This window comes from Centroberyx affinis, unplaced genomic scaffold (genome assembly GCF_046629955.1).
Source record: "Centroberyx affinis isolate AG114_WGS23_722 - 3 ecotype Tasmania unplaced genomic scaffold, CSIRO-AGI_Caff_v1 ptg001569l_1, whole genome shotgun sequence".
In the NCBI taxonomy this organism is placed as follows: Eukaryota; Metazoa; Chordata; class Actinopteri; order Beryciformes; family Berycidae; genus Centroberyx; species Centroberyx affinis.
In genome coordinates this window covers 32,645-50,588 of record NW_027280020.1, presented here as the reverse complement: position 1 = coordinate 50,588, position 17,944 = coordinate 32,645, and the positions used below count along the sequence as shown (strand labels likewise).

Below are 17,944 nucleotides of genomic sequence, written 5' to 3'. Positions count from 1 at the left end.
TGTACATATTAGTGAACACCAGCCAAAATCTGGAAAAAGGAGGGAAGTTTGAAATGGAAAATGTCTAGGGACCCTGAAGAACATCTTTCACAGGCAGTGAAAACCTCTTAAGTTTTTAGCATGCAACCTTCAAAATTAGTTTATCAACCTCTAGCTCTGGGTGTGACTAAGAGTCCTGATTGATGTTATCCATAACTGCAAACAGCCAAAGTTACTTCTCAAGAACTACGACACTCAGCAGACAAAACAATATTATCTGGGTCACATTGCCGTAGTTTCTTCACGCTCATGGCGCATCAACGCTCCTAGACTGTGCATCTACATTGATTATAGGGTCTGTTTATGATTTGGCTGATAAACGTTCCATATTTTTAGACTCGCCACTTTGCCCTGAGAGAGTGCATAATCTCAAATTCACTTTACAATTTACTTTGGAGCTGTGCACTGGATTTTCAGCTACTTCCAGAGAAACAATGACGACTGTGAAGGGGCATTTTCAAGAGGGAAAAAAGAAAATGCGTGTTTCTTTTTCATTTTTTTTATTTTTCCACGCAACTTCATGTTTATGTTAAGTTTGCAGCTGCGAGTTTGTTGAAACCTAGCGGGCTCAAATGAAGTGGCGCTCTTAGCTTTGTGTTGAATCAGCTGGTTTTGTCAGCTATTAGTGTTTGAGTCAACAGAGGGGAAAAGTGGCAGCGGAAGGTTAATTGGCTGGTGTTGCTGAGCTCAGTAGCTCCTTGGTTCAGTGTTATTTACTGAGGCGAGCCAGCTCCTCAGGTCAGCGCTCCTCGTGACACGGCCAGTGCCACTTGGCTGAGATCTGGCTCCACTGACTTGGACGCAGGATGTCCCGCCTGCTGCGACCCGGGGCGGTTAAGGGCTGCAGCGGGCGGGCAGACAGACGGCTAACTGGCAGCTGATACGATCCTGTTTCACTCTCTGTCAGATTGAGGAAATGCAGCAGTTGCGATGCAAAAACAGGATACTGCAGATCGACATTGACTGCCTAACCAAAGAAATCGATCTCCTTCAAACAAGAGGTAGGAGGTGACGCTTGTTGCTGTGTGTTGCTGTGCTGACTGCTTTCTGTGTGTGTGTGTTTGTCGGGGTGGGTGTGTTTATGTGTGTGTGTGTGTGTGTGTGTGTGTGTGGCTCTCGTTAGGTGTGTGTTCTGCCTTTCAGCGTTGCGATGAAAGCTTTCTGCATTCACGTTGACACTGTGTTTCTCATAATCTCGGATGTCTTGTCCTGGCTTTGAGTTTCTGTGTATGTCTGTGTTCTGTAATGGATAAAAACCACAGCGACAGAGTGAGTGAGGCGGGTAAAATGTGATCCTTGGCCTCCGGTTGTGGCAGGTCGGCCCGGGCCCGGTCACATCCCCCTCGGCACACGCAGTCAAGGTGCTGCCATTGTAATGTTAACTACCAGTTGTTTCCTGAATTGCATCCTGTTGCTGGTTGGTAACAAGGGATTTATTGGCCACCTGGCAGCACTCCACTGCTGACAGATCCAGCCTCCAAAACCGAGCGGTTTACACAGGTGAAGGAAGCAGAGACGAAAAAGGCCATGACCCTGTTTATACCTGGCATTTCAATCCCGGTGCTGATAAAAGCCGGATGTAGATTGCGGCCAGAGAGGATGCCAAGCCACATTTTAAAAAATAATAATCATAATGAAAAAAGGCAAGTGGGTGGTGCACTCACCTTTTTTTATAGTATTTATATTTTTTTTTATTTAGGCAGTGGGAGAGTATCGCAGGTGATGGAGTAGGGCCAGTAGGGGCACGCCAAGCATCAGTTAAGCAGCTATATATCCATTTTGTATCAAGTCTGTAAAAGTGTTATCCATTTGTCAGCTAAGAACTTCAATTATCAAGTACTTGTTTAAAAGGGCCACCATTTGTTTTAATTTTGTAAGAGTTGGTGTCACTGTTTTTCAAATGGTGGAAATCTGGATTGGACACAAATGTAAATGATCTGCAGAGGTGTTTTGAACAAATCAGATTCCCCTCCTCCTTGTGTGTATTGACACTTTCAGCTGTGTGAACCTTGATTCTACAGTGAGATTGAAATGCCAGGTATATTATGCACTTTATAGCACTGTTTTGAAAAGTGCTACAAGTGAAGACTATTGACTGCTTTTCTCATGATGTCACTCTTTCCAATTCCGCACACCTTTGCCTCATTTGCAATGCTTGTATCTATTCATAGTATATGTTATTGATTATGTTTACAGCTTGAATACATGCCTATGCCAGGTGTTGGGTTTATAGACACTATGAGATGCAACAATTGAATTGTAAATCCACTGTTAAATGTAAAACAAACGTGTAAATCCACCCTCTTTTTCATCTGTTTACAGGACCACACTTTAATCCCAGTGCAATCCAATCCTTTTACGACAACATTGGATTCCTAGGTCCGGTCCCACCCAAACCCAAAGGTACTTTATCTGTTGGTAAGTTTAGAAAAGGTTGCATGGTCGTCACAGGACGTCCCTGGTTCCAGCATTCCAATTGTGCCTTGGGGTGGTCTTTATTTTTTTCTGGGACGCTCATTAGATCTTGTAGTTTCCTTTTTTATTTATGCATGCTCGTGTTTTCAGTCCATGCTTATCGACTTTAAGCATCTGAAAGCATGACAGTACAAACTTCACTTAGTCTTCCACTCTTCCATTCATGTTTCTCACCTGCAATCTCATATTTTATGACTAGGGTTTGACCAATATGGGTTTTTGAAGGCCGATACCGATGTTTTTTAGAATGAAGTCACTATAATGTTGTGCCAATATTCAGTATCTTTAAATTTGATTTGAATTTGATCAATTTCATGCCAGAAATTACAAGAATTCAGTGTTTCTCCCAGAATTGAATCTTGCTAGGGTGCAAAAGTCTCTGGAAAAAAAAGCATTTAGACACTAAAACTCTTCATTGAAAAAGTTTGGGTCAACTTTAACAAAGTTTGGGTCAACTTTAAGGCAAGCTCACCTATTAAGGGTAAGGGAAACTCTGTGATACATTAGGCCTTTAACTGCAGAGTTAATTTACAATTAAATTAATAAATAAAATGTGCAAAGAAAATCAAATTTTGTTAGAGATGTTTTTATGCTGCTATAGTCAGGGAGGAGACTCGATATCGGCTGATATCTGATATTTAAGAGGCTAATATCAGCCCGCTATATCGGTCCAACCCTATTTATCACTATTGTTTTCTTCATTTCTGCACTTTTCTTCTTTCTCCCCTACCTGCACTGTAATCTCCACCCATCCATCCATCCTTCCATCCATCTCTCCATCCGTCCTCCATCCCTCGCTCCCTCCCCGGCTCCACGGTGCCTGGGTTCAGGCAGGAGAGGATGTAGATATAATGTGACCTCTGAACTCATGATGGAGCCTTCCTCTGGTCCTTCCCCTCCTCTCCCACCGGGTCGGTACCTCTGTCCTGTCCTCCTCCTCTCTCCTCTTTCCTCCCTGTGTCCATCAACCATGCACCTTTTCTGAAAAATGCTACAAGAAATTATTCTCAGATTGGCTGTATGCCCACTTGATTTTCAGATTTGAATATCAAAGCCTTAAATTAGTACTTTTTTAACACGTATACTCTGTAGTTTCAAGGAGTTTCAGATGCAAAGTCTCCACTGGTGTTCAGGATTATATTTCTAGCTCTTGTCACCAGTATTTGAAGAGTTCATTAAATCATGAAAATGTTCTACCAGCATCTATTTATATGCCAGTTATCTAAAAGCAGAGTTTACAAAGCGCTTTGGAAAAAGGAAGGAAAAAAACAAGAGGAGAAAAATATATAAAATGGAGATAAAATGAGATAAAATGAATAATCAAGCTGCATCAGTATTGTTAATTTGTGTACACTTCTTCCCTCTCCCTCTTCCTCTCCCTCGTCTTCTTCCTCCCTCTCTCCCTCTTCTCTTCCCTCTTCCTCTCCCTTTCTCCTTCTCCCTCTCACTCTCTCCCTCTTTCTTCTCCCTCCTTCTCCTTCTCCGTCTCCTCCTTCTCCCTCTCTCTCTCTCCTCTCCCTCTTCTTCTTTCTCCCTCTTCCTCTCCCACTTCTTCTCCCTCTCTCTGTTCTTCTCCCCTCTCACTCTCTCCCTCTTCTCTCTCTCTCTCTCTCTCTCTCTCCTTCTCCCTCTCCCTCTTCTTCTTCTCCCTCTCTCCCTCTTCCTCTCCCTCTCTCTCCCCCTCTCCTTCTCTCACTCTTCTTCTCCCTCTCCTTCCCCTTCTCCGTCTCCCACTTCTCCCTCTCTCTGTTCTTCTCCCCCTCTCACTCTCTCCCTCTTCTCTCTCTCTCTCCTTCTCCCTCTCTCCCTCTTCTTCTTCTCCCTCTCTCCCTCTTCCTCTCCCTCTCTCTCCCCCTCTCCTTCTCTCACTCTTCTTCTCCCTCTCCTTCCCCTTCTCCGTCTCCCACTTCTCCCTCTCTCTGTTCTTCTCCCCCTCTCACTCTCTCCCTCTTCTTCTTCTCCCTCTCTCTCCCTCCTCTCTCTCTCTCTCTCCCCCCTCTCCCCGTCCTCAGACTCGAGCAGTAAGAGCGTGAAGCCCGTAGCAGACCAGGAGGAGGACGAGGGGACGCAGTGGAGCTGCACAGCCTGCACCTTCCTCAACCATCCTGCCCTCAACCGCTGTGAACAGTGCGAGTTCCCGCGGCACTTCTGAGCCAATGAGGCTGCGACATACACCGCCCCCCCCGCCTGCCCCCCCACCTCCTTCCTCCTCCTCCTCCTCCTCCGCCTCCTCCTCCTCCGCCCGCCTTCCTTCTACCAGACTAGATTAGAAAAGACCCTTTTTGTTTCTTTTCCTAGTTGTATGAAAACTCGGACGGGGCGTAGTCATCATGCGGCCTTGTTTTCTTTTTGTTTTTTTTTTGTTTTTTTTTATCCTCTCTAAGGTTTGTAGAATGCTGTCCACTGAAGGCTTGACTGGATAGTGTTTACAGCTTGTGTTTCTTCCTAAGGCTGGCAGATGATTGGATGATACCTCACCTTAGAGACTTGGATCGCGTGGGGTCGCCTCCACCCCCAGCCCGCCCCCCCCTTTTTTTTTCCTGCTCAACGGGTGACAGTTAACCCCCGGGGATACCTCGCTGCTCCCATTTACAGTATTACGAGTGTTGTCCTGCAGTGTGATGGCACACATAACACACCCACAAACACACTCTCCCAACACACACACACACACACCACACACCCGCTCCATATGCATGTACACACATACACACACACCTACCACACACACATAAGACACACGTGCAGCCAACATAGGTGCCACAATGTGCCTTTGCTGAATTTCTTCTTTTTTTTTTTTCATCTTCTTCTTCTTCTGTGGTGGCGTGATCGGGAATGGGAACTGTGGTTGGCCACTGCTCTCCATCTGAAGGGAAAACTAACAGACTACTCGTGGACTTTTTAAGTTTGGTTGCTGTTTCTAGAGGATGCCAAAGGGGGAACTAGCAGTGTTACTGCCACTAAAACTTGCCTCTCGTCTTCCCCTTACTATCCCCTACCAGTCTGTGTCTCTTCAATCATGAGTTAATAAAAAAAAAAAGGAAACTAAATTGCATGCTTTGTGTACAGTACACGGAGGCAAGAACTACCCTTGAGCTTTTTACTGTACATAATTTTAGAATGTGCCTTAAAAGCCTTCTTCCTCACACTATGAATCACTTGTATTTCCTGTAAGTATAGCTTTATAGACTTTATTAACTTGTTTTTTTTTTTCGTCTTGTTTTTGTTTCTCTCTTTCAAACAAATAAGCACCGTGTTCCCTTTTTAAGCTTTTTACTTGATTTCTGTGAGAGTTGAAGCCTTGCAGAAGGAGAGGGAGCAGAACAGTAGAATGAAAACCGTTTGCAGTCATCATAAAGCTACGTCTGCCCCAGTCTGTTCATCGCTTGTGTAAATGCTGAATTTCCCCCCCTGTGTACGATCTGCAGACGCAGCCGAGTCGAGAAAACGATGGAGGAGTTTTTTTTCAGGACGCCAAAGATCTTGGGACTGTTGGGGAGGGGAGGGGGGGAAGGGATGGGATGGGATGGGGAGGGGGGGGATCAAAAAACAAATTACAAACTGCCATCTTATCTGACAACTGGAATGTAGGTTTAATGTTTGGGGACATCTTACACCTCAGTGCAAAGAAGAGACACATGAATTTTACAGTACACTTTGAATCAGATGTAAGATTGACTAAAGGATTGGTATCAAAGTTTCCCTGCAGCAGCTAATTGGGTTGAAAGGCGACTTGTTTCCTTTTTGGGATTTTCATAATTCAAATAGTTGCTATGCAGCCTGAATTGGGTTTTTTTTTCATGAGTGTACCAACGATCAAAGTGAAAATATGTTTGAATGTTTTAAGTATTCCTGTTTCCAATTAAGAAATATTTATATAGGTCACATGCCTTATGTACACCAGGTCAGAAATTCACAACATCTCAGAAGCAGACAAGGCAAAAAATAAATAAAAAGTGTTCTGTCATGTCATTTTAGCAAAACACAAGCACACCATAACTGTCCACTCTGTATTATCTTATTTTTATTTGGCTTAATTTGTCCTCTTAAGCTTTTTACTGATGAGGATGTTTCAAAAGTTTACTTATCGCAATTAATTTACCTTAACTGTGGAATAGTTATTTTGTGAATTTTTTTTCCACATTTTGTGAAACGTTGCCTTGCATTAGTGCCTTAGAACCGTATTTGTATTGATAATCTATGCTGTCACAAATCAAAGTGCCATTTTTAAAACCAGAACCTTAGTATTGTTTAAAACCAATTAAAGTAGAAGATGAATTATTAGTTGTCTCTTAAGCACTTATGCCATACTTTTCCTTTTCCAACCCAAAGAAACCAGTTTTCAGTTTTATCTGCACCTTGGTGTGAAGAGGCAGTTCATTCATGTTTTATTAAATGGAAAAAAAATAATTTGGATATCTAAAGTGTTTTTGATTTTAGCTGGGAAAACTGTCTTTGTAACAGATAAGTTATTTGTAAAAATAAAAAAAAAATCTATTCTGAATTTTTCTTCTTTCTGAGGTTTTGGTACAGCTCTCAGGATTGCTCTTTTCTCCAGTAGATGGCAGTAGAGTCCTACATAGTTTTTACCAAAAAATACAGGAAGCTTGTTTGACATAGAGAAAATAACACTTACTAGCAGCCAAAGGCTGCTGATTTTGGTTGTGGGTGGTAAGTCAGTCAACCTACAACTCAGTCAGGCAACCTGTGCTCAACTGGTCTCTACTATTTTCAAATCCATACACTGGCAGCCAAACAAAAGTGGCAAAAGCTTCAAGTTGCAAAGGGTGGTTGAAGCCTTAGTTCCCACTTAGCATGAAGAGGGCTAATGGTAATGGATCCAAAATAATTAAAATGGCTTGAATTCTCTTGCCACTGTGGATGGTTGAAGATAAAGTTTTCTTTCCTGTCTATGAAATGTCCTCAATGTTACTCTATGATGTGCTGTGCCTGTGGTATAATGAGTTGATCATAGATTTTACATCCTGAGAAGTTTGAGTGCTTTTATTTTGCATGCATAGCAAAAAGATGAGTCATTGTAATTCATATCAAAAACAGGTAAATATCTTTCTTTACAGAAGTATAGAATAGCGTTCCTCACTTTGAGGCAACATGAGAAAACAACACATGCTGCTTTGATAACAATTTGTCGATGCTACAAAAATAGCATACAGAGGGTAGTGCATTGCACTTTCACAATAGATTATCTAAAGAAATAGAGTTCAGTCTGCTACATTTTCAAGGCTTCATCAAATGAGGATTTCCTTAATGCTTAAAATACAGAGAAGGGTTGGGATGTTTGACATCAAACTCACATTGCGTTCAAGCAAGAGTAATAGTTTTACCACAGTATCATTTGTTATGTAAATTCACAGTCACTATAAAAGACAAGACCCTACGGGCCAAAAGTGTTCTTTTTTTTTTTTTTTTTCAGTTTTCAGGATTTGCTGGTGGGATGAGAACTCCAGCGTGGGCCAGGTTTGAGTCTGAACTTCCAAAACTCTTGTCTCACTAGAAGGAGATGTGGCTGGTCCTGTACCTCTGGATGAGAGAAATCAGTTCGGACATGTCTTCAACATGAGGGTAAACGCTCATGACGTGCTCCACCATGTTCTGAGGGAAGAGCGTGCTCAGCTGGCTCCTCAGACTCTTCCTCTGCTCGCTGGTGGGCGTCTTGGCCCCGCCCCCAGACGGCCCCCAGGGGTCCTCGGGCAAACTGTGGCTCTGCCTGTGTGAGAACGGCTGCCTGAAATACTGCTGCTCTGAAAAGTGGCTGGGACGGTCACCGTTTTGGGGGAGCAGGGGTGGACAGGAGCTGCCCGCTGGGGGCCGGGGCAGCCGGTGCGTATGGCCGTACCCGCACTGGTTGCAGGTTTGGTCGCAGCCGTTCTGAGCGGGGTAATACCCTCCTGAGGGGTGCCCGCCCCTGCAGGACCTCTGGGTGTTCCCGTTGTACGACCCGGACGGGAAGTAGTCCTCGTGGCTCTGGGTGCAGCTGGCCACCCCGCTGCTGTAGCCGTAAGAAAGCCTCTCGCTGCTCTGAGATCTGTCCTGGATGTACAGTCTGGACAGATAGCTGTCCAGGGAGCCGAAAGCCTCGTCCACGTCCGGGCTGGGGCACAGACGGAGGCCGGGGGTGCTCGGTGGGTTTCGTGGGCTGCTGGTGTCCCTCTGGTAGAGAAACTGCTCGCTGGGTGAAGCCCTGTGGGACGGGTCCTCGGTGCTCAGGGGCGGCGGCGGGGTGGAGGAGGGGTATCTGTGTGGATGGGTGAGAGTGTGTTCCAGCTGGTACGGGGCCAGGCAGCGGTGAGCGTCCTGACTGAGCGTCTGGCCCAGCGGCGGCGGGGCAGGGGGCAAGGCGAAGGGCTTGGCTCGGTCCGCAGCCGGCCTGCTCATGGCCCTGAGCTCGTCCGCCACGGACAGCTGTGATTGGTTGGCTCGCTCTGGGTGGTAGAACTTGCACTTCACTCCATAAGTGCACTTCTTTCCTGGAAGAAATAAATAAGGGGGTTATTTATAGGCTTTCAAAACACCAGGGCCACAGATGTGATCCTGTATCTCTTCAAGAGGCTGTCAACACGGATGTGTGTGTCTGAGTGCGCTGTAAGCCCTCTCCTCCTGTCTGCAGTACTGTAAACACACTTAGCTTAGCAAACAAATTAAGTCTAGTCTCTGGCTTTTTTGGGCCTTAGATACACAGGCAAACGCTATTAGGGCTCTTAGTAGTCCATTTACAGGACTAATCCCATTCCCAGGCTTGTCGCTTGCCCCCAGGCTCTCATTGTCCCGGGTGTTGATAAAGAGGGGTTTGTTTGTGCGTTCGGGACGCTGCTGCCTCTCTCTGGGCCAATAACTGACTGACAGGCGGGCAAATGAATCACTCCTCAACTAATCTCTCCGTGACAGATGGGTTTCCTCCCACAAATTTGCATATGCTCACACTTCTGTCCAAGTTCCCGTTTGGAGTGCCTATAGAATAGGGAAGGAAGGCAACAGCCAGCGCCCCCTACTGGTTACATTCCCTCCTGACAAAATCCCCATTCATTTTCCCCATTAACCGTCATTTTTAAGAAATCACAAGGTACATGAACATTACCTGTAAGTCCGTTTCACAACCCCTTGGTCTTATGAATCCCTTTTAAACCCCACTGGATAAACTCAAAAAAGCATAGTGGTCAGATTGAAAACAAGGTTGTTTTAGTTCCTGCTTAGTTCCTGAAAAGTTGAAGTGGGCGATATGAGGTTTTCACTGTTTGCCAACATGATGGCTTTTCCTCCCAATACAAACACGGGCTATAATATTTGTTTTGGTTCTGCTTGTTCTGGTCGTCCGCCCAGATTAAGTTCATAGTGTGGCCGTGGTGGCAGAGCAGCCTAATGGTTAGATAGATCATCCTGTTATCAAAAGGTCACAGGTTTGAGCAGTAGTCTCCCACTACCTGCTCATTCACTGGAAGTCACTTAAGGTAAGGGTTTGAGCTAAATGCTTAACATGTAAATTAGTTTCTGATTTGAGAACAAAGCCACGTTTCAATTCTTCCGGATGAACCAAGCTTGGCTGGTGTGAATTTTTAATCTGTGAGATTGTTGGGGTTTTTTTTTTACTTTGGCAACATCTTTGGTGCTGAGCGCTCATTTCTGTGATGTTTCTGCACTGCACTTCCCAGATGTCAATCAAACAGTGTGGGCGGGACTGTGACGTCTCTTTCCTTGGATTTTCTGTTGATGAAGTTTGAGTTTCTGTAGGTGGCACTCTTTTCTTTGTCTGTTCAGCCATGGTGGCTATCGCTGCTCAGGAATTTATTTATTCCAAGCAAACTGGAAACATAAAGCGCATCACTTCCAGAGGATTTTTCCCGGGAAAGAGCTACCAGACACCGGGTGTTTAGAACAGCAAATGTGAAAGCTTTCATGAACTGGCTATAACTTGAATCACTAATCGCGGATAAAGAGCAGCAAAACAGAAATGTATTTACATGAAACTCTCGTCGATTGTCACTTTAAGAGATTACCCATCTCTTGATCACACACTTAAAAAATGCCTTTCAGCTGGCTCACATTGAATGGGCTGCTAGTAAATCCCCCAGGCGAGTTACAAGGAAATGTAACATGACTAGAACTGCCTGTTGTGTGAGAGAGAAATGTCAACCAACCATAAGGGCAGTGCTGCTGCTTGTTGTCCGGGGCCCACGGCTTTTTCCTCAGAAAATCGTCAATGGCGGGACCGTTTCTTCCCAGAGGATCGTCCGGAGGCATGAACCTGGAACGGAGGAGAGGCGAAGTTAAGGAACAAGGTGACAGGAAATAAGTGTTCGCTGATAATGAGGATATTCATTAACTCTTAAACACTTAACCAACCCTTTCCAAAAGCCATAATAAAGCCATTTTTATTATGTTGAACACTTTTCTGTATTAGACAGCATGCAGTGGAGAGAAACAGGACTAGATTTGACTGTAACAGTCAGCATTTGGAGGCAAACTAGATGGGCAGTATTGCTTTTAACAGAGATGGAGACTGGCAAAAGTAAAGGCAGGTACAGTCGAAAGTGGTGCATATGTATCGTATGGTCCTAAGAAGCCAAACAGTAGTAATGGCATTGGTAGTGAAACTGAGATATGACATAAAAGTTTGTTTCCCATCCCACCAGAAGCATTGTTGGTACAGAAGTGGATAGTAACATAATATGAATGCCAGTTCCTGAAGCTTTTTACATACTTTTTATCACGGGAATCAAGCCAAGCCAATGCCATACTCTGTCTATTAATGGTAGAAATTTTGCTGATATAAAATCCAAACCAAATCATGACCTTTAACCTTTAAGGCAAACAAAAACAGTAGTTACTGATGTTTACCTTTGTAGTGCTGCATAGCCTTAAATACCTATTATTATAAAAGGGCAATTTTGAAATGGGGCAAAATCAAAGTGCGAGCGATCCGACACAAATCCCTGTGTACGGCGATCTGGCCTGAAGCCCCAGTCGGTCTTACTTGTCGGTGGCGAAGCTGTACATCAGCAGCCTCTCCTCTATGAACTTCTTCCACTGGGGGTTCTCCGTCTGCAGGTCGCGGTAGTTGTCGTTGGACACGATGATGCCGTCCGAGTCGAAGGCCAGCTTGACGATGTAGCGGTCGTCGTAGCACACCACCCTCTTGCCGTTGACGCAGCGGGACGGCGTGTACACCAGGATTTTCCTCTTCTCCAGCTCGTGGAGAATATGTTGATCTGCGCGCCACACAAGAATAGAGTCAGAGATTTACATGGATAAGTGCTCAAGTTGCATTTCTTTGGGTGTTTAAGCTTCTTTGGCTCCTTGAATTTCACCAAGGAACTTAAACAGATAAACGTTTCCTGAGGCAGGTGTCCTGCACGTTTCAGGACACACAGCCCTTCTCCACCGTATCATCGCTTTGATAGTGAGACGTTTATTGCATGATCATAAAGTAAAGCATTTGAAATTGCACTCGGGGCTAAAGATCATCTTTCCTTGTGGACTGTGCTGATGAACGCTCTGAGGAAAGTCGTAAAACTGCATTTAGCCTAACTTGATCTAACATGAACAACATATTGGATTTCACTGTGGTTGGTAAGACTTCCCCATTCCACCTGGATTATCGTCACAGCAACGCGGATTAGCTGCCAAACAAAACTTAAAGGAGGATTTTTGAATGAATGGGGCACTGACTTTGTTGACCCATAAGATTTTTGTGTGAATTCCTGCACCCAAATGAGGATTTATGGTTTATTCCCATTAGCAATCCTAAAATATAAATTTGGTGTGACAACTACACTTAGCATCTTATGGCTCCACAAAGTCAGTGCTCCATTCATTGTCTATGGAGCAGCTGACCCTGATTTTACATCCCAGTGACATCACAAGTTCACGGGTTTTCTGTCTGATTTCTCGCTTTAGGAAAGAGCGATGCAAGTTCACAAACACTGACTTGAACTGTCCTGGGGCACAGAAACAACATATGTGAATTCTTAAAATGGGTGGACTTCCCCTTTAACTGACCTCAGACTAGTGTTGGGTGTTCATATGCCTCACTCACACTGTGTCTGTCTGTGTCAAAGTGGCTGGACAGGGTCACCTAGCTGCGGTCAGGTCCTCTCACCTGTGATGGGCGCCTCAGGCCTCGGCTGCTCCTTCCTCCACAGGGGGACGAAGACGGTGATGTCCCGCAGGCCTTTGTCCCAGAACCACTTCACCGCCAGATGAAGCCCCTGGCACGAAAACACCTTCTTGTCGCCATGGCTACAAAGACACACACAACTCAGAGTCAAACAAAAATGAACTTCCTCTTTTCTGTTTCTGAGCGGGTTACGCATCTCTTCTCCCTTTTTTTTCAGGAAGTAGGTGGTGGCGCAACGCACGTGCTCAGAGTCGTCCTGAGCACTTCTGCAGAAGCGCAGCAACAAGACTGTTCATGTGCACTTTATCCTACAGGGCCTCGAGTGATATCTGGCTCCACAATTAACTCTGAACTGGAAAAACAGGAAGCCGGTTTCTTTGTAACTGTAAGTGATTCGGCCTGACAGAAGAGCAACACCTTGTGGGTAGTGAACAAGTAGTGAAACTGAGAAAAAGGACTTTTTTTAAATGTCATGTCACGGCGTCCTGGTGGCTCAGTGGTCTGGGACACGGACAATGTGGGCACGGTGTCATGGGTTCAGGTCTGGTTCAGGACCTTTGTCTCATGTCATCCCCCTCTCTCTCTCCTAGTCTTTCCTGTCTCTCTCTCTGTCTTGTCCTGCAAATGTTGCTGGTACAAAAGTGGATAACATATTGTTTGGTAGCATTTATGGGTATCATTTTTTTTTTATATGAAATGTTAACTGTGGTCATAACCTTTGACCTTTTACACAGAATAGATACTGTTAAGGAGCTCACATTGGTGGCCATTGAAGGAGCTTAAAAGTTCATAAGTTAAAAGTTGTTGAAAATGAATGGCTGGCCTTGAAAATACTTGGGTTTTTTTTTTATTACAATAAAGCACCGAACTCTTCACATCCTGAGGAAAACCCTGTGATGGATATTTGTGTTGATACAGCAGCAGTTTCAAAATGAAGGGTTTCACCAGGATTTCTTCACTTGAGCATGTTCACAAGTAAAACATGAAGCCTCTAATTTTGCCTGATGTCTAATTTTCAATAAAGGACCAATTTTGAGCCCTGAATTTCACTAAACAAAGCCTTGAAAGTCACTGAAAAGCTCTTGAATTTGATGGCCAACTGAGTGTGGGAACCCTGTATTAACGTCTTGCGTTGAGATCATTATCTGTGACTGTGACTCATCTCAGCATCCTGAAGAGAAACGTTGGGTCAGCGTCCGTTAGCTGCACTGTGGATGGAAGTTAACCTGACAGACAAACCTCTATGATCTAAAGTCCAAAACTGGGCTGCATGGGACCAGGATGTGAGCTGCAGGAGCTCTGAGGGAGTACACTGGATTAGTTTGTCTACAGGAGACAGTAAATAATGTATGTGTGTGTGCGTGCGCGCATGTTGGCGGGGGTTCCCCTTCACCCAGCCAACAGGAAGTGGTGAGACTCTTTGCATACAACAGGTACAAGATGAGACTTAGCATGAGATGATTTTTTGAATCTGAAAGAAAGATATCCTCAATGCATGACTTTCACTGTTTTTAAACTTTTCTTCTTGGGGAATAATGCATATTTGCAACCTCTAACTTTCTTACAGAAATGAATCAAGGAAAATAGGCGGGAAATGGAAAATAAAAATTCTCACTTGATGTCAAAGTTTCACATTCTGCACATTTGCAGCTGCTGCATCTGGTTGTGAGTAATCTGTTGCTTTGTTTTACGTTTTCTTGAGCTAAAAAGGTTGAGAAACGTTGACCCAGCTGACTGACAAAAAAAGCATCACTTTTCACACAGAAATTGATATTTTAAGGAGTAGGATTTTAGGATTTTATTAGGATCCCCATTAGCTGATGCAGAACATCAAAGACAAACTTTATCTAGGAAAGTGCTTACTTTCTACAAACTATACATTACGATTATGCATAGTTTGTCAAATCAAATATGTGGTGCATGGGATATTGATAAAAAAAAAATATTTAAATGATGAGAAAAAGTTAACGATTTATGGTCAATTGTGGGAGTTAATGGGGTTTGGACATGAGGTTTAATCAGGTGTGCAAAATCCCAAGTTGAAGTGACTTGTGTCCTGGTAGACGTGAGCTTTTACTGAGGTTTCCTTATTTGTGTGTGCACCATTTAGTGTGAAATTTCTGCAGACGTTTACACAAAAAAGCGCACATAAAACTGAATGAATTTCCATTAGTATCACTGTGCTGCATAGTGAATAAGAATTTAGGGTTAAAACTTTGACAGGACATTTCACAGGATCTGAGATTTCATGCTCGAGGCTCGACTACACCGAGGTTTACTACGCCTGAGAAATGAGCGTGACAGTAAAAACCTTTGTCCTCTTCGTCTGAAACTCCTCTCTTCCCGGCTTGCTCTATTTCCTTACAGGAAATGGGTAGTGAAAATATTACGGGATTTGTGTGGCTGGATTTCTCTTTTGTTTTCAGTTTTGAGTTCATATTGTTTGCTCCACCTGCTCACAATGTTTTTTGTTTGAACAGTTCTCGAGCCATTACTTCCTTGGCATCCGATTTAGGTCAGGCTTGACAAAGGTGGCAACTGGGGGGGTTTGAACTAGGAAATTAAGTTTACTCTACTGTTACACTCATTGTAAGACAAGAGTATCAGCTAAATGGCTAAAACATCACTGTAAAATGTATGGTGGTAACCTCCCACACCTCACACTACCCTTCAGAAATCACACAATCTTAAATCCAGCAGACAAAGAGAAGAATATGAGCTCAGATCAGGTTTTCACTTCCCACTTCTTTAAAGAGGAAGTGTGGCGCGATCAAATCTTTGAACTGAAACCAGATTTGAGACACAATGGAGGCGCTGGTATGCAGGGCGACTGCCTACAGATTGAGATTGATTCAACACAAGCTGGAAAAATACAGTTATGGTTTTCAAAAAAAAAATCCAAGAATTTAGACATTTTAAGCGTGAGTAGAGAATATCATACACAGTAAAATTGTCAGTGTTATTTTAACACTGGAAGTTTTAACATTGCCAGTGTTTCTATGAGTCCAAGCAACACTGGAAACACTGGACAATATTTTCATTCTGTTCGAGACAGGAATCAACAGCCATGGAAACCTCAGACCTCCAAAAAGTCATTTTTTAAGGAAGTGAGTAAAAACAGGCTGCCATAAATCTTTGATATTTCACACTGTATTGTCAAGTTTTGCCTTGATCCCAGGGTCCTGAAATAGTTTATACATGTGGGAGAAAATGCCAGCTGAACATAAACAAATGTCAAAAGCTGAGATACTAGGTTTCTGTAGGACACCTGTTATCGGTGATAGATGTGCTGGCAGTTGACTCACCTCATAGCCACGTTGCTCCCGTCGATCACCACAGGCCTGAAGCCCGCCGGTGGGTCTCTGTCTGTGGCGGGGCCAGGCCGGGGCGGTGCAGGGCCGGGGCCAGGGCCGGGGCCCGGCTGCGGGACGCTGCAGCCCCTGGCCACCAGTTTGGGACTGGGTATGGAGCCGGTGGAGGGGCTCTTGTTGTTGTAGCTGCGAGTGTGGCAGGTCTTGATCAGCTCCTCCAGGATGTCGTTGGTCTGAGCGTCGTGGCGCAGGCTCTCCAGAACCCGCAGGATGTCGTCCTGAGAGTATCCCAGCTTGAGGAAGCGCTCTACCTTGGTGTGCTGGTGGTCCATGCCGGCCGCCGGGTGCCACAGTGCTGCTTCAGTGTCTGGGGTTTGTACGTGTTTCCTCTCCTCTCTCCTCTCAGGACTGTCTGACTGGGGAATCCTTCTCGCCTCCTTATTCTGGTTCATCACCGTCTCCACGGCGACCGCCTATGTTTTGGAACGGTTGACAGGTGTCAAAAGGGGCGGAGGCAGAGGCATCCTCTGTCATTGTAAACACAGGAAGTCGGCCGCGGTGTCACAGGGGTTTTCGGACCATTTGATTGTGGTTTGGCACACACTGATAGAATCTGCCACAAACTCATGACTGCACACGCATGCACAAACACACGCTCACGTCATACTGGTTAAGAAAGCCCCCATCACACACACACAGAAAGGAAGCAGAGGGTCCTGCACAAAGCCCCGATCTAATTTTACCTCCAGTCTCATCGAGGTCAGTTTCCACAACAAATGGAAATGGAATCGATGTGGATGTCTCCCCCTCTATGAGCCAAAACCTGAACGTGGGTATTTGTGTTGCAAAATAGCGAGCCTCACCCTATTCCAAGCACATTTTACAGCTATCTGGAAACCCCCCAAACTTCTCAGCCAAAGAGAGAGAGAACTGGAAGTTCATCGATGAACTGGAGGGTGAAGGCTGGTAAATGACTCAACCCATCCTTTTACTTTTCTTCCCAGCCCACAAACACTAGCCGCTCTATTATGAGCACAAAAACTCAGCAATCTCCTGTTTCTCTGCCAAAAATAGTAACAGGTATTGTATCACCTTTGCAAAGCTGAAAACACAATGGTGCTGAAATGAACACTGAACAAAAGATTAAACAAGGTGTGTCCCTCTAAAAAAGCATGAGCCGGTGCATAAACCCCCATCCTTTACATGCACGACATGTCTTTCATACTTTGAAACATTTCTCCCATCATGCCATCTGTTTGATCCTTGCTACATGAGATGGACAGATAAGGCTTTATTGCGTTTGATTTGTTGCCTTGGCATTTCATGAATGAGGAAGAAATTAATGCACGGTGAGAAACCTCGCCAGGCGTTTCTTGTTCTAAAAGGCCAAAACAATTAGGCGTCTTATCCGAATGCCAGGCCATAAAAGGAAACCAGTGCCTGGGAATTACAAATTAAGTTATTTTCATCTCTGGCGGCCTCCTCCTCCTGCACGGGACTCTGCCTTGCACAGGCTTGCTACAACCTGCACCAAACCACATCCTTTGTTTTTGACTTGACAAACCCGGTTCACTGGCAGCACTCAGACCCATTTCTCCAGAGTGTAAAGACTATCTCTGCTCTGTCTTGTCTGCTCTGCACTGTTCACACGGCGAACTCCAGTGACCCCCTCCCACCCCCCACCCCCCTCCACTCCCTGCTCCGTACACAAGTCAACACACAACCTGACATGACACCGAGTCTCTCAGGATCTAACACACGACAAGCCTTAACAAGACAGACAGCAGGCAAACTCTTGAATGAGAAATCACATAAACACAAACTAAAGCCTATCAAAAAGCCTCCTGTTGTTAAGTTTTCAGTTTTCTTCTGTACTTACACGTTCAGTGAGAGGTGGATTGGAGCATTTGCCCCGCTGGATCCCTCTTGCTGTGTGTGAGCTGCTTCACTCAGTCACTCACTCACTCAGTCTGACAGGCAGTCAGCC

At 44.8% G+C, this 17,944-nt stretch overlaps 2 protein-coding genes across 3 annotated transcripts; one reads left to right on the top strand and one right to left on the bottom strand.

Moving 5' to 3' along the window:
* The first annotated feature begins 951 nt into the window (after positions 1 to 951).
* On the top strand, positions 952 to 6,005 carry LOC139650895 (TGF-beta-activated kinase 1 and MAP3K7-binding protein 2-like). Of its 2 annotated transcripts, none has more exons than XM_071527682.1 (3): positions 952 to 1,040; positions 2,362 to 2,442; positions 4,527 to 6,005. In XM_071527682.1, exons 1-3 carry the CDS (start codon positions 956 to 958, stop codon positions 4,664 to 4,666), a joined length of 306 nt encoding a protein of 101 aa, XP_071383783.1. In that variant the 5' UTR covers positions 952 to 955; the 3' UTR covers positions 4,667 to 6,005. The 2 variants fall into 2 exon arrangements, with proteins under 2 accessions (XP_071383783.1, XP_071383782.1); XM_071527681.1 differs by having other exon boundaries at positions 2,362 to 2,457.
* A 1,511-nt stretch (positions 6,006 to 7,516) lies between these two features.
* LOC139650894 (probable ribonuclease ZC3H12D) lies at positions 7,517 to 17,930 on the bottom strand. Its single transcript, XM_071527680.1, has 6 exons — positions 17,837 to 17,930; positions 15,952 to 16,430; positions 12,629 to 12,768; positions 11,504 to 11,738; positions 10,668 to 10,774; positions 7,517 to 9,002 (listed from the first exon to the last, which is right to left on the bottom strand). The coding sequence occupies exons 2-6, from the start codon at positions 16,407 to 16,409 to the stop codon at positions 8,026 to 8,028; spliced, it is 1,917 nt and encodes a 638-aa protein (XP_071383781.1). The 5' UTR covers positions 16,410 to 16,430; positions 17,837 to 17,930; the 3' UTR covers positions 7,517 to 8,025.
* Positions 17,931 to 17,944: the final 14 nt, after the last annotated feature.